The sequence below is a fragment of the Schistocerca nitens genome, chromosome 1, assembly GCF_023898315.1.
Source record: "Schistocerca nitens isolate TAMUIC-IGC-003100 chromosome 1, iqSchNite1.1, whole genome shotgun sequence".
NCBI lineage: Eukaryota > Metazoa > Arthropoda > Insecta > Orthoptera > Acrididae > Schistocerca > Schistocerca nitens.
The window spans coordinates 733,548,449-733,565,560 of NC_064614.1; the positions used below are offsets into that span (position 1 = coordinate 733,548,449).

A 17,112-nucleotide genomic window follows, 5' to 3' on the forward strand; every position below is an offset into this window, starting at 1 on the left:
ATTGTGACAAAAGATGTACCAGGTTTACTGGTAACTTGATTTTCTTGTCTCTATAATAACTGACTGCATTGGCACATTTGTGAGTAACAGGAAGAAACTCAGCTGCTTTGAGGGAGACATAACTGCAGCAGGGCAAAATTAAAATGTTTTATAGAGCAAAATTGATGGTGATGCAATGGCGAGAACAAAATACACACTTCACAGTATTTAAAGTAATGAACTACAATAAATTGAGAGGAAGAAAACATTGAAAATGGAACCGAACGTTATCCTCAAATACAATGACAGAATGAGTGGAGCTTAGCTAACTACACATGACAAATTATACACCAACAAGGAAATGTCTCTGAAAATATTACATAAAGCAATTTTGTCATCTGACAGATGTTGCAGCTCCAAATTCATACTTGTTCAGTAAACTCAGTGGAAAATTTGGGAGAACTGATTTTCAAAGTTACTTTATTGAAAATTTACTTGAAAAATATGGTGCATTTGTGAATTCTTTCTCTCAGCAAAGCAAAGTGGGTCATCCCTGTCCAGTGTCAGGCACAACATGATTGGTGACATGACACTTTCCTAAACATCAGCATTTAAAATTTAGTAAAAAATCACACCCACTACACACTTTTTAAATTTAGTTACAGTTCGAATAAGCCAGGTATGTAACTAGTAAATACAGTATTTTATAATGTTCAATTCAATAAATGTTAAGTTGCAAATTATGAAATATGCAGAATTATCAACTGAGTTACCTCTGTAATTATTTGAATTCGTTTCATAGAGTTTCTTTGACAGTGAACAAACTATTTCATCAGTTCACTGTGGCGAAATTGTAGAAAGTTGCTTTTGTTCTTGTAATCTAATACAAATATTAGGAAATATAATATTTAAATACATGTGATGCATAAATTGTATCAGCGTAATGTCCAATAAATTCTTTCACTCATTTGTTTCTCTTTCTAAAACAGGAAATGTATTTGGTCCCAATAAAATTTTAAGAGTTGTACATGGTTGGATTGATAAAAGGAGTAGGAACTGTACACAAGATGGAATGTGAATGCTTAAAATTGTGTTTTGGGCAGAAATAAATTCAGGAGCAATTATAATAAATATACACAACACAAGTAAAATCTTGACATGCTACAAAACACACACACACACACACACACCTTTTCTTATCACTACAAGCAAAGATTCAACAGGTACAATGCTGCACATTATTCGCATCAAATAGTAGGAACACCAGTGTATTTTTGTGTTCCACATTCAGAGCACTTATTACTTCCATTTGCAGTTCTTGTTTCCTTCCACATACTTCCAACATTCCTCTGACACTACTCAGTTGTAGGTTCATTCCTGCTGACAACCGTTTTCATCTCATTTTTATGTAGCTTGCGATATTTCCTAACTTCTTCACCAAAACGAAAGAATTTTTCACGAAATTCGGCTGTCAGAGCTTCGCAGTCAGGCTGCCCAACTTGGTCCTGCAATATGCAACATAACTGTGATATTTCAGAAGTTTATGAAATTTGTTAAATCATATTAATAGTGCATCGTAAAGTACCATGTGTGCACACTAAAGAGGAGTGTGAAAAATAGAAATGTAATCCTTAATTTCAGATTCTAAGTGTCTACCATAAATTATGAGATGTTATAAAGTTTTTTTTGTTCTAAAGCTTTTGGACAGTTTTAGAACCATTTCTGTATCTGTACAGTGCTTGGAAAGCTTTGCAGCACATAGCATGCTACAACTTGTTTCCGTACATCCTTAGACTTGTCCACAAATGCACTGTAGCCATGATCCTATGTTCATCTTATACCATAGCAGTTGGACCACTGCTCTTAAGACATATTGCGGTGGAAGACAGAAGAGTGGTTAGCTGTTAAATGCTGCAATTTTTCTTAAATCAGAGAGTTCATCAGTGGTTCACGGAAATGTTTTTAGCATGAAGAGACTGCTGTTTTCATCACTCTGTCGTGCCAGCTTTCACAAAGGAGTGACTTTGAGCTCAAGGAGTCAGGTTGAATTTCTTTGTTGCTCATCGCACACCTGAACAGCACAACTCATTGTAATAATGTTAATATAGATTAGTAATATTGGATATTTGTGGTCAGGTATTTCCATTATTGGCTGAATAAGGCAGTAAACCAACAGTATTTGCCACTCAATAGTGCAAGTAAAACTGTTCAGTGACTGTTTCTTGCATTTTCCATACATCTCTTCTATCCCCTCTGTCCCACACCCCTGCCTTATGCCCTTCACATCATTAATTCCACACTCACATCTTCCTATCGGCTGCCTCTCAATTCCTCTTCCAGTCCACAACTCCCCCTGCTTGCGACAAACAGAGCTCACTGGTGCCACATACCAATCCTGCATGCTAGCTGCCTCTCCGTACCAGCCATTACCATATGTAGAAACTTTCCTTGTTTGTGTTTCCTTAATATGCACTCATAAACTAATTTTGACAGCAGAAAAATAATAATGTAACTGCCTAGAATTTGAAGTTTCTTCCAATACTAAATTTTCCTATTTACACTCAGCTTTTCAGGGAATGTCCCATTTAAGAAACATCACTGGTATTATTAGACAGTCAGCTGTCTCCTTATGCGGATACATACACTATTTGATCAAAAGTATCCGGACACCCCCAAAAAGATACGTTTTTCATATAAGGTGTATTTTGCTGCCACCTACTGCCAGGACTCCATATCAGCGACCTCAGTAGTCATTAGACATCGTGAGAGAGCAGAACGGGGCGCTCCGCGGAACTCATGGACTTCGAACGGGGTCAGGTGATTTGGTGTCACTTGTGTCATATGTCTGTATGCCAGGTTTCCACACTCCTAAACATCCTGTTTCTGATGTAATAGTGAAGTGGAAACGTGAAGGTATACGTACAGCACAAAAGCGTACAAGCCGAACTCGTATGTTGACTGACACAGACCGCCCACAGTTGAAGAGGGTCGTAATGTACAATAGGCAGACATCTATCCAGATCATCAGACAGAAATTCCAAACTGCATCAGGATCCACTGCAAGTATTATGACAGTTAGGCAGGAGGTGAAAAAACTTGGATTTCGTGGTTAAGCAGCTGCTCATAAGCCGCGTATCACGCCGGTAAATGTCAAACGATGTCTCGCTTAGTGTAAGGAGCATAAACATTGGACAATTGAACTGTGGAAAAACGTTTTTTGGAATGATGCCCATCATGGTACACAATGTGGCAATCCGATGGCAGGGAGTGGGTACGGTGATGGCCTGGTGAACTTCATCTGCCAACACATGTAGTGCCAACAGTAAAATTTGGAGACGGTGGTGTTATGGTGTGGTCGTGTTTTTCATGGAGGGGGCTTGCACACCTTGTTGTTTTGCATGACACTATCACAGCACAGGCCTACACTGATGTTTTATGCACCTTCTTGCTTCCCACAATTCAGGGACAGCGACTGGATCTTTCAACACAATTGAGCACCTGTTCATAATGCACGACCTGTGGCGGAGTGGTTACACGACAATAATATCCCTGTAATGGACTGTCCTGTATGAAGTCCTGACCTGAATCCTATAGAATGCTATGTAATATGTATGACTTCGAACATACAAATTTTGAACTTCATGCCTCTCGTCAAGTTCTGGTTTTGCATACTGACTGAGCTGTGGCACTAATTTTGATTAGTTTACAACTTTTTTTTACTAGTTTTATATAATAATAAGTATTTAAAGCTCATTCACCAGTAAAAGAATTAAGTGCCTTAAAACAATTTTTGCATTGGATGGCTTTTAATTTACCCTGCACGTAAAAGTGTGAAACTGTAAAAAGTTTAATTAATTGTAATCAACAATCCTACATTTGATACTTTCTTCTTTTCATCATTTCCAAATGATTTCCCCTTATAGAGAATTAGGATGACATGTAGACAAAAAAATGTCTGTTTTGGTCACTTTAATATAGTTTATACCTTCATTTTTGTTTAGTTGAGAAGGTGACCGGTCAGCTGAGCTACAATCAGTCAGCCTCTACTATAAGCTACTGTACAGGTCCAGCGATTGAAACCGAGTTTCGGCAAGCTGAGATACAGCAATGAATCTGCCAAATTCTTGAGCGTGTGTACATGCAAAAGTTTGTTTCGTTGTATTTTATTTTGTATTGTGGCTTGTCATTGCTCATAAGTAGTGCTCAGAAGTAAGTCAGGCTGAATAGCCTGCTGCATGCTCCGTTATTTTGAGATTTGTAAGAAATTATTTTTTTGTCAGTGCATCACACAGTTTTAGGAGTTTTGTTAAAATAGAAATGAATGACTAAATTGGAAAAAAGTTTTACAAGGCTTCATCAGGTTATGGAAAATAAAAGTGTAAGGCTGAAAAAAAGACAATGCTGTAAAGACAGTACAGATTTTACCCTTTGTGCTACTCACTAAACAAGCAGCGTCGGGGGAATCAGAAGGATGGGGAGAAGACACTGAGGCTTCCTTAATTGATAGTGAGAATGATTAGGATCCTCTGAGTCAAAGTACATCATTAGTTACACAGTTCTACTTATAATTGATTAAGGTTGCTGTGGTGTAGATACTTAAGCACAATGCTTGTGCAAAAATTAGTGCCATTTTTCAAAATTTTGAGTACGTTGATATGCAAGGAAAACATTGTTTGGAAGCAACTGCAGCATCAGCAGCGCAGAGATGGGACCACATTGATCAAAAGAGAGATGTCAGTATGGGTGGCATTTGAGTCGAGGAGGATTGCATGCAAAAAAAGTGAAAGTAATGGTATTACAGCAACTGACAAAATCATTCAAGGAACTGAACATTTTTTAATGGCTAGACTGACAGGAAATGAAAAGCTTTAAGATTTAGGTAATGGTCTGTGGAGAGAAAAAAAGCATTTCAGCAGTTTATAGGTGGAAAAGTTGTTAGGTGTGGGCCTGAGCAAACACCAAAAAGACTGCTACAGGACCGAAATGCAATCAAATATCTCTTCAAATGTGTTTCTTTAGTCTCTCTCTCTCCCTTCATCCACAGACTCTACTGGACACATTTGTGCTAACCAACCACCGAGTCATCCTCCACCAATGACGTCATTGTTTGTGGTATGGAGGAGTGGTGTGGGGGTGAGCACACTGCTCTCCTGGCCACTGTCAATTTTCATGACCTGGTGCTGCCACTACTCACTGACATAGCTCCTCAACTGACATTGTTTGGCTGATTGCACCCCATTCCAGTCCTCACTCCACGGAAAAGTTCCTGGCAATACTGGAAATTGAACCCATGTCCTTTGCACAGGAATCAGCCATGCTAACCATTCAGATGTGCAGGCGACTCAAATGTGTTTAGCGCATCTTAAAGAATGGGAAAATTTCAAAAAGGGACTGGCTTGTTTGGAGTAAAGAAAAGCAAGTATTGTACTGTTTTGTTTGCCGATAGTTTTTGGGATGCACGGACACCTCTAAGTCTGATTTGACTCTAGGCTGCAGCTGGTGATTATCAAGAGGCTGGAAAAAGTTAAAGAAAAAATGAGTTAATATGAACGCAGTGCTGATTACAAAACATCATACTTAGAATGGCACAAGTTAGAAAATGGGCTAAACGGTAGTTCTGTTATAGAAAATCTTTTAGACCAAAATATTTTACGAGAAGAGTAGTATTAGACTGAAGTATAGCACTGCATAATCAAACTGATTCTTTTTCTCATGGAGGAGACTCAGCTTTCATGATGATGCACTGGTTTGTAGGTTGTACCACTGATAATCCTATGCCATGTGGTACATGAACAATAAGTAGACACAAGTTTTGTAATGTGAATAAAGAGAAAAAATCTCGTGCATATTGTATGACTATATAATATAGTAAAAATGTGCGTCATTTCTTATATTTCATGTTATGAGCATGGGGTGTGGCAGTGGTGAAAGGCACAGTGTTTCAGTCAAGATACTGCCATCATCACTGGGCTACAGTGGCATCGAATTGACGGTCATTTTCCAAAGAAGACATCCTGAAGCAACTCTCCAGACCCAGCATTAATAATGATAACAAATGAAAAAATGTACTTTCAACGGTAAAAAATTAAACCAGGTCTTCAGTTCACATTCTGCTTTGGCTGTGATTTGTTGGAAGCTATTAATGTATTTTGTTGGTGCTTGAGATGAAGCTATATTATCTGAGTGTAAAGCTCATAAACATTCAAAAAGTGATTTTGAAGACTTTAAATTCTATCTGAATTTAAAGAAAAAGTTCTTTGAGATCGAGTGAAATTTTTCTAAGATGAAGTGTCATTTAGTGTATGTATCTCAAGAACTGGTATGAGATAATAACACCTCTGAATTACTGAAATTATGCTACTGAGTAAAAGTGTTATTAAAGATAATTTTCCAAGACTAGACTTACGATACTTCAGCTTTTAAATGAAGAAATGAGAATTTAAGTGTGAGAAAGAATCCAAGTGACAGTTGAGAAATAATAAGACACAGATTACCTTTGTGACTAAGTGAAGCTTAAGGAAGCAACAGTACTAATAGATTATGACAGTTTCAATATAAATGGTGAATGTCTTGTAGTGTTTTGAGAATTTTGGCGTAAATTCTAGAACCACTCGGCCTTCTACCGTCTCAAACACATGATATTTTATATGTGAGAGTTGGATGATAGAATCCTACCTACTGTGCGTCGCATGTTTGTGTGTGCAGGTTTGAAGTTTGACGTGAGAAGACTGTAGACACGGCGGTTGAACGGCACCGACAATTACTTGTCAGTCGATCCATGGAAGTTGTGGTGAAAGAGCAAGGAAGAACTATGGAACTTCTGGGTTATTCCGTGTTAATTGTATCAGTGACCATTGTTATAAATAACACAAACATTTGAGATCCGGAATTCAGAAAAAAACTCGTATCTTGGACTTGCTGGAGGCAAGACGTATTTTACGATTTGTTTGTAATAGAGTTATGGTTGTTAAGCCAACTCTTTTCTAAAATGTATTTAAATCTGTTTCTAATGTGAGGCGATATGAGTGACTTACAAGAATTCAAATGTTTATATGCAAAGTGTGAATTTTGTACTTTATGAAGCTCAAATATACCGATAGTTGTTGAAAAGTATTCACACACTCTTAGCCGTCCAAATCGTTAGTGTGTGGTGACCGGTGTGAAAGGACAGAAGAAAACAGGAATTTTGAGACGAAAAAAAGATAAGAAGATATCACATGTTGCCATAGCAGATATCACATGTTACCATAGCAACCGAGCATAATGAGACAAAAGAATCATTCCAAGAAATTGAATTAAGCTCAAAGTATCAGATGGACAAAATTTGTGAATGTAAAAAAGGAGAAGACGTAAGAAAGTCACAACATTAAAAACCAGAGAGAAGATTTCGATGTATTTGACTAAGAAGAGATACACCTAGAACGATTTGACCAAGAAGATCCAGTGCGGGGAGGATACAGCTCACACACACATCGCGGGGACACAGATGCGGTAACCAACCTACAGCGACTGCCACCTGCACCAGCTTCTGTTCACTGGTGCTGACCTGCCGCCACATCTGCCTACCTACACAGTGAGAATTCTACACCGGTTGAGCGTGAAATAAAAACTTTATTACTCTAGTAAGAAGTGTTACAAAATATTGTGGGGTGAACTTTTACTGTTTAATTGGTATAATTGAAATTAGTATTAAATGCTCACAAGAGCTAAAGCCAATAGAAGCATGGACAGTATACCAGAAGTAGGAGAAACTTCAGAACCAGCCATGGCTTTGAAAATTACCAAAGGAGGGCCTGACTGGTCTGAGTTAGTAAGTCTAATTAAAGCGCAGAGTATACAATTAGGCTTGATGAATTCTCAATTAGAAGATCAAAGTCTTAAATTAGACTCATTAAATACTCAATGATTAATGGAAAATCTCATATAAAGATGTGAAACAAATACTAACAAAGAGATAGAGGTGCTGGCCAGTACTTACATCAGCTCAGTATAGCCGATAGATACACAAAACAGAACAGAAAATTTACGTTCCTAGCTTTCGGAACTTTGTTCCTTCGTCAGGGAGGAGAGAGGGGAAAGAAAGGGAAGAAGGGAAAGTGGATTCAGTTACTCACAACCCAGGTTATGAAGCAACAGGGAAAGGTAAACAGGGAGGGTAGCAAGGATGCAAGGATGGAGGCATGGTTGTCAGAGGGAAGCCAAAGATATTCTACTGTAGGTACTGTGCCAGCTTCAAACCAAAGACAATGCATACAGAAGTAAAGAGGTATATAGTATAAAGATAAACACAACTATGTAGGATGAAAATATGCGTGAGTGGCTAAAGAGGAAAGGGAAAGAGGAGAAGACTGAAGAGTAAATGGGAGTGAGGTTAGTTAACGTAGGTTCAGTCCAGGGGGATGGCGGGATGAAAGGATGTGTTGGAGTGCAAGTTCCCATCTCTGCAGTTCCAAGGGACTGGTGTTGGGTGGGAGAAGCCAAATGGCACGTACGGAGTAGCAGGTTCCTAGGTCCGTAGAATTATGCTGGAGGGCATGCTCTGCTACTGGGTATTGGACTTCTCCTAGGCAGACAGTTCGTCTGTGTCTGTTCATGCGCTCAGCCAGTTTAGTTGTTGTCATACCGATGTAAAACACTGTGCAGTGCAGGCATGTCAGCTGATAAATGACATGTGTTGTTTCACATGTGGCCCTGCCTTGAATTGTGTATGTTTTACCAGTAGCAGGGCTGGAGTAGGAGATTGTGGGGGGATGCATGGGGCAGGTTTTGCAGCGAGGTCGGTTACAGGGGTAGGAACCGCTGGGTAGAGAAGGTAGTCTGGTAATATTGTAGGGTTTGACAAGGATATAACGGAGGTTAGAGGGGCAACGATAGGCAACTCTGGGTGGTGTAGGGAGAATTTTGTCAAGGGATGATCTCATTTCAGGGCTTGACTTGAGAAAGTCATATCCCTGGCGGAGTAATTTGTTGATGTATTCGAGGCCAGGATAATATTGGGTGACAAGGGGGATGCTTCTGTGTGGTTTGGGGATAGGAACATTGTTGTTGGATGGGGAGGAATGTATTGCTCAGGAGATCTGTTTGTGGACAAGGTCTGCAGGATAGTTGTGGGAGAGGGAAGCACTGCGGCGCCGGGGACATAGTTAACACAGTTGGCATGCTGCTCGGACTGGCCCGATTGGCCGATGCCAACTTCCGTTAGCTTCGTGAACTAAGTTTCGCCAAACTCTACGCTCCGGCTCACCCTTCCTAGGCATGGCTATGTGACCCCTTTTTAACATTCTTTTGCCAATAAGTAGCCTTTGTCTAAAAATTATCCTATTCATTCCATAACGCCCACCGCCTTCCCATACGCCCATCCTGTACACACTTCACCAAACAAATAACATTCTTGTGCAATGCATTGATGGGGTGTTGTAATTCTGTGTGAAGCAGTTGTGGTTTGCAGATTTTCCTTGCTCTATCGGCCAACATTTTTATGATGCCTCTCTTTTGTTGTGGATGGTGGTTCGAATCCCAGTGTAGGTAAAGGTCTATGTGCGTGGGTTTTCGGTAAACCATGTGGCTCAAGCTACCATCTTTGTTCCTGAAAACTAGCACATCAAGAAAATTCAATCTTCTGCCTGCCTCCTCCTCCATGTTGAACTAAATCTTCCGATTGATCCCATTGAGATGTTTGTGAAAACAATCCAGTTCCTGCCTGCCATGCTACCACAAAACAAAGCGTATCATCCACATACCAAAACCAAATATTTGGTTTCTTGTTTGGTTTCCAGTGCATGTTCCCAAATTTTTCCATAAAAAAGTTCGCTATAATGGGGCTTAAGGGGCTCCCATAACAACACTGTCTGTCTGTTCATAGAACTCATCATTCCATTTATAAACATACTTGTGAGGCAATATTTAAACAGTTCTGCAACATTTGGAGGAACAATCCGATTCAACACTTCATTGAGTGGAACCATAGCGAATAGCAATACCACATCAAAACTAACTAATATGTCCTACGGCTGAATCACTATGCCATTTAATTACTGATAAAGTGTGCTAAATTCTTGATATACGAATCTCATTGGCCCACATACGGTCATAATAATGTTGTCCGTAACTTGGCGATCAAATTGAAGGGCGAACCAATAACACTCACTATAGGCCTTAGAGGAACATGTTCTGAATTGAACAGATTTTTCTGAACGCTCTTTTTGATAGAGGACTGCTTTATCATGAGAAGTTACTGCCATTATTAGTACATTTAAAATTACAAAAAAAAAAAATTAATTTCAGGAGCAAAATTCTCAGTGCTCCTAATAGTCGCATATGCCCAACTTCTTAAGCTTGAGTTCCTTTCCGGGGGGGTGAAGGGAGATAGGTTGGGGAAGATTGGAATGCAGGGGAAGGTCACTCAGATTCCAGGTTTAGAGAAACCAAACTGTTATGAGGACAATACGAGATAAATGAGAAAGGATCAAAGAGAGTTTATGACTGTTATGGTCAAAGATACTGGAAAGAACTGTGCCAACTTCAGTCCTGGGAAGATTAGGGCAAAGTGAACAATAAAGATGCAGTAAAAGGAAGAGACAAAAAAAGAAGTGTTTCACAACACACATAGCAATAATGTCACAGATGAGTTTCAGATTTGCACAGCTCAGAGTACAATATAAATGTGACACAATTAAACTTTACATGAGTATCAATACTTTTCTTTTGAAATATTAATCTATACTTAGAAGAAATGTGTAACTGTACTTACTACTTTCTCTGCTACTTTCTTAAATGTTAATAGCCTTCTGCTCGTATACACACTCAGTATTTGTTCAGAATTAGCAATTAATTCGAGTTGAGGATGTGTTGGCAATTTTTCTTCAGAGTATTCACTTCTGAAAAATAAGAACATAGTGAGCTATTGAAACTTCTCACAGAAACAAAGATAAGTTTAGATTACAGAACCAAATTCAAAAGTCTTCACTGACATATATGAACAGAACTCAGATGAAAATAAACCCTGCTTCCTGAACACAAAAAAATCTCTCTATCTCATAATATTTTGTAAAAAAGAAATCTAAGGTAGTGAACTGTGAACAAGCAAAGTTCAAAGCTATTCTATCTCCTCTAGATTGGAAATTGTCCTATCTGCCATATTTTGTAACGAACTGCTTGGAAAATTTCCTTTGATTCCTCTCTGGTTGCCACAAAATAGTATGCTGGAGTCGGTCATGACAAAGTGCCACCTCAGATAGTGCTGAATCCAGTTTCCTGATGTTGGCAGTACAGTTACAGATTTCATTGGTGTTCCACAGTTTTCTGCAAAATATTTCCATGATTTGGTGACACCCCTGTTTCAGTACAGTTAGTCTACTACATATGTTTACCATAAATCCTCCAGATGGTTTCCCATAATGGTGTTGACCTAGTGGAATGTACGATTAAATTCAGGAACACACACCAAAAGCTCTTCTTACTCTCTTCAAATGTTTATAAGGCCTCACTTTGTAGTAGAATATGCCCCTGTAAATTTACGTGTGAGATCTTCACATCACAGCAAAACAATTAATAGATATTACAGACAATTTTCATTTATAATGTGATATACTTTTCAACAACTTCATTTCATTGATTTATTTCTCCGCCTGTTAAGAGATGACACTTCAGTAGTTACAGGCAACTGGAGAACACGACATTCTTATGTGAAACATCTTGTAGAAGTGTACTTTGAGGCACACGAAGCATACTGCAATGAATTATAGGTGCGTAGTGTGATAGATAACACAAATTCTGTTGTCTTCTGAAGCTGCAGCTCGGCATTTGGTGTGTTCCTGTCATGATTTGGTAGTCTCCAGTGCCACTCAAATTTTAGAAGCAATGTGGGGAAGCAGTTTCTATAAGAAGTGCCTCATTTCCAGTATTTTTCCCATGCAGATCATTGTTTATGCACACCAAATAATATTTTTAATATTAACACAGACCAATATTTTTTAAACAGGCCTTCTTCACATTTCATAATAGCACATTCTGTCAAACAATTTGTGTTCCATTACTTCTGTTTTCTGTCATTTTAGACTACTTATTTTCTGATAGACTGATCACATGAGCACATTTGCAGGATTGGCATTTGTAGTACCAAGTGGCCTTACAGACCAATGGGAGAGGGGGGGGGGGGGGAGGCATTCTTAAGGAAATATTGGGTGCCATTTCATTCCAAATGAGAAAATGTATTTCAGCTCATGTACAACTGAGCAAGCCTGAGAGTACCTGTGCTATTCACAAATCACTGGTACGTTGTAGTGATTTCTGTGTAAATTCTCGAACCACTCAGCCTTCTACCGTCTCGAACACATGATATTCTGGATATGAGTGTGGGATGGTAGAATCCTACCTACTGCGTGTCACATGTTTGTGTGTGCAGGTTTAAAATCAGTTGCGGGAAGAAAGTAGATGCGGCGGTCCATAGATGTTTTAGTGAGTGTGTAAGGAAGAACCCTGGAGTTTATATGCAGCTCTGTGCTTATTGTGTCATTGACTATTGTTATTAAAACAAGATCAGTTGAAAAAAGTACTCTTGTAGACTCTTGATGCAACCTTGTTAGAGGCAAGACTCATTCTATGATTCATGTTAAGAAAGGTCATGGAATCCAAGCCAACTTTCTTTTAACTGTAATTCAATTTGTTTCTAACATCCGAATGTACGAGAGACTTGCAGGAAGTTACATATTCATGTGGAAAGTGAGATTTTTATTGGGTATGGAGGTCAAATACATTGTTAGTTGACGCAAAGTAAAGTTTGTATGTCTACTTATTTCATAAGTAGAAAGACTCTAAAAATTCCTGTACCTAGTGTTATTCGACGGAGAAGTCAAGAGGGTTTCCAGCAGCTGGCTATTCAGTAAAGAACAGTGACTGCAAATTCCAATTAAGTCACCTTGTAAAGAAGTGAAAGGTGGTTTGGGGGAATAAGCCGATATAACCCAGATCCACACTCACACTTTAAGTTATCGGAATATGGCGACCTGTGTGAGACAACCAAGAAAACAGGAATTTTAAGTAAAAAACTAAAGAAGAATCTGTTGCCATAGCAACCAAACATAATAAGGCAAGGGAATTACTCAGAGAAATTGGAATATGTTCAAGTAGCCAACAGAGCAAAATTTCAATGGAAAAACGGTGAAGAAATGAAAAATTCACAACGAAAAAACAGCAAAAAAGATTTTGACTTATTTGTCTAAGAAGAAATACACATAGAACGCTTCAACCATGAAGATCCAGTGCGGACAGTATACATCTCTCACACCCATCGCAGGGACGCAGACGCAGACACAGAAACCAACATACACCCAATGCCACTGACACCAGCTGATGTTCACCAGTGGTGACATGTCTCCACATCCTGCGAATTCTATGCCAGGTGAGCATGAAACAAAACTTGATTACTTTAGTACAAAGTGATACAAGATACTATTAAGTGAACTTTATTGTGTAATTATCATATTTAAAGTTAGTTTTAAATACTTACAAGAGCTAAGGCATATAAAAGTATGGAAAATATATAACAGGTTGGGGAAACTCAAGACCCAGCTATGGCCATGAAAATTAGCAAAGAAGTGCCTGACTAGGCTGAGTTGATAAATTTAATCAAGGCTCAGAGTCTTAAGTTAAACTCATTAAATTTTCAATTAAATACTCAGAGTGAAGCTTTAAATGCTCAGAGTGCAACTCTAAGTAAAGAACTAGACTTAGTAAATTCTCAATTAAATGCTCAGAGTGAAACTCTAAATATTCAAATGACAGGAGGAGGATATTAGTGTTTAACGTCCCGTCGACAACGAGGTCATTAGAGACGGAGCGCAACTTCGGGTGAGGGAAGGATGGGGAAGGAAATCGGCCGTGCCCTTTCAAAGGAACCATCCTGGCATTTGTCTGAAGCGATTTAGGGAAATCACGGAAAACCTAAATCAGGATGGCCGGAGACGGGATTGAACCGTCGTCCTCCCGAACGCGAGTCCAGTGTGCTAACCACTGCGCCACCTCGCTCGGTTCCAAATGACAAATTTAGGTTTGTTGAACACCAAAGTTGACTCTCAAAGCAAAGAATTTAGTAATCTATGTAAAGGCATGGGTGCTTTGAAAACTGAGTTCGATGCAATAAGTAATAAAGTAGAGAATTTAAAAGTAGATTTACAGGACGAGTTGACGAATTCTTTGACTACTCATATAAAACGTATGTTTACTGACATTAGTCAGACACACTTCGAGATTTATTGAAAAGGTTAGAACTTAACATTGAGAACAAATGTAATACTGTAGAATACAAACTTATTGAAAAGTTAGGATCTTTTGAAAATGTGTATAATATTAAGTATAATGATGTAAGGCAGGGGTTGAATACTTTGAAAGAGAGTGTAGGTAAGCAGAATGAATTAATGCCAGTCATTCAGTCGCAAATTACAGGTATCATATGACGGGTAGATAATTTAGAAAGAAATTTCAAAGAGAAAATAGCAAACTCTGACATTATAAATGTAATTAGTTTGGAGGAACAATTTGGAGAAATTAGAGATCGAAAGATTACCAAGAGAATAACATCCGAATATGTATCGCCTATTCCTTCTTCCGAACTCAATGATACCAGGAAGGGTGTAGATGACCTGTTGAGAGAAATTAAGCTTATCCAAGATAAAGTAGAAAAAAGGGTAACATCACCTAATGTTGTATTAACTAGTGAAGCGGTGATTGATTTGCAATGGGGAGCTTCCCTAAATTTAAGCCGGACAGAGAGGTATATCTGACCCATTTCTTAAAAAGATTTAGCCAAGCTTTACCAAAAAATTTGGAAGATACCAAGAAAATCGAATTTGGTGTGGGGTACCTTCTAGGGGAAGCCTTCCTTATTTCCGTGTTTACTAGAAATCTAAATCTTATCTTTAGATAAGAAGGCTGAAAAGACAGACTACATGAACGCACATCCACATATACACAGATATACACTTCTACTCAAACATTAAATTATGTAAGACAAAGCCTGTCACAATGTGAGAGCTGCCAGGTGAGGGGGAAAATGTGTGTACATAAGGAAATACGCACCTATATATAGGAAGCTATGATGGTTCTACATCGAATGTACATAAGAAGAGGTGCACATAGACAAAAAGCAATGAACTCATGCACATGGAGTGACAAAAACATATAAGTTTATGGAACAAAAACGCTACATAATGAACAACTATAAAGTAGTAATGAGTAACGGATAAATAAGAAAGAGGCAGGAGCAAAGAGAGAAAACAGTAGGAAAGGAATTAGTCATGTTGATCATTAAGAAATGACAGTGTAATAAGTACTCTGATGAACTGAAGGATAGTGGGACGTAAATAGTATATGTAGACATAGTATCTATTGAAAATATAGAAGTCGATAAGTAGAGGAGGACTCTAGGGAGTAAATGATACATTAAAGAATGAATGCAAAAGTTTAAGTAGATTTATATCTTTACTAGAACATACTTAATTATGATATACATAGAAATCTATACTAGGGTAATGAACCATGAGGCCTACTCAGAAAGGATAAGGGGGCGTACCTAGCATTCACTAAGTACAATGGGCAGGCATACCTAGGTGGAGATAGAATGATCTGTGGGCTAAAAAATAGGGCTGTTTTGTAAGGGGCATACCTACCAGAATGGAAAGAGGAAGTGCTCTTATAAGGTCAACCCACAAGCAAGGAATAGGTGCTGATCCTAGGAGAAGGTGACAGTATTGTGACAAAAGTTCAAAAATTTTATAGGGATTATTCTGGGAAGTGTGAATTCTATGAACAACTAGCATTATTATGTTTCATGGAAGTAAATGAGTGTCAAAATAACACTTTTATTTCATCCAGAGTTCTTCCAAGCCACAAATAATGAAAATAGTACATACTAGGATAAAGGCAGTACAAAAGATAAGAATAGAAAATAAATTACCCATATGTCACAAACACCTGAAGTTTACGATTGGAAAAAAAAGGGAATAAAGAAGAGAAAAAGAGTCCTCACAATTCCTAAATACTAATAAAGCTGACTAAAACCATGAGTAAGTGCTCATCTCTTAATAACAAAGTAAAATAAGAAAAGAGTGGAAAAGCAATAAGCAAAAGATTGTTCAAGAGAGGACAGAGATTGTTATGGAAAGTAAAGAATGTATATAAGCGTATGTAAGAAATGTATACTGTTAAGATAAGAAATGTTATTATGAGTGATATTATTTGCATAATGATTATGTATAAAATATTGTGTGTTCGATCTGGGGGGGGGATTGATTTGAGAATTTCTGTGTAAATTCTAGAACCACTCACCCTTCTACCATCTCAAACACATGATATGCTGGATATGAGTGTGGGATGGTAGAATCATACCTACTGTGTGTCACATGTTTGTGTGTGCAGGTTTAAAATCAGCTGTGGGAAGAAAGTAGATGCGGCGATCAGACAGTACTGACAAGTTCCTGTCGGGCAATCCATAAATGTTTTAGTGAGTGTGTAAGGAAGAACCATGGAGTTTATAAGCAGCTCTGTGCTTATTGTGTCATTGACTATTGTTATGAAAACAAGATAAGTTGAAAAAGTCTTGTAGACTCTTGACGCAACCTTGTTAGAGGCAAGACTCATTCTATGATTCATGTTAAGAAAGGTCATGGAATCCAAGCCAACTTTCTTTTAACTGTAATTCAATTTGTTTCTAACATCCGACTGTACGAGAGACTTACAGGAAGTTATATATTTATGTGGAAAGTGAGGTTTTTATTGTCTATGGAGGTCAAATACATTGTCAGTTGATGCAAAGTAAAGTTTGTATGGCTACTTATTTCATAAGTAGAAAGAGTCTAAAAATTCCTGTACCTAGTATTATTCAACGGAGAAGAAGTCAAGAGGGTTTCCAGCAGCTGGCTATTCAGTAAAGAGGAGTGGCTGCAAATTCCATGTAAGTTACCTCGTAAAGAAGTGGAAGGTGGTTTGGGGGAATAAGCCGATATAATCCAGATCCACACTCACACTTTAAGTCGTCGGAACGTTAGAACAATCCCAGTGATAATGAAACAATCCAACTAAGTTTTACTGGCACATTTTACATGCAGCATGAAATATTTATATTATTTTGTGTAGAGA

General features: G+C 38.3%; 1 protein-coding gene across 1 annotated transcript in view; it reads right to left on the reverse strand.

Annotated features, from left to right (window-relative positions):
• Positions 1-949: 949 nt before the first annotated feature.
• LOC126260097 (tRNA (guanine(10)-N2)-methyltransferase homolog) overlaps positions 950-17,112 on the reverse strand; it is a 174,869-nt gene continuing 158,706 nt past the window's right edge. The window contains exons 9-10 of the mRNA XM_049957329.1: positions 10,730-10,856; positions 950-1,484 (exon numbers count right to left, since the gene is read on the reverse strand). Of these exons, the coding sequence (XP_049813286.1) occupies positions 1,335-1,484; positions 10,730-10,856 (277 nt within the window). The 3' untranslated portion in view covers positions 950-1,334. The remainder of the gene's footprint in view (positions 1,485-10,729; positions 10,857-17,112) is intronic.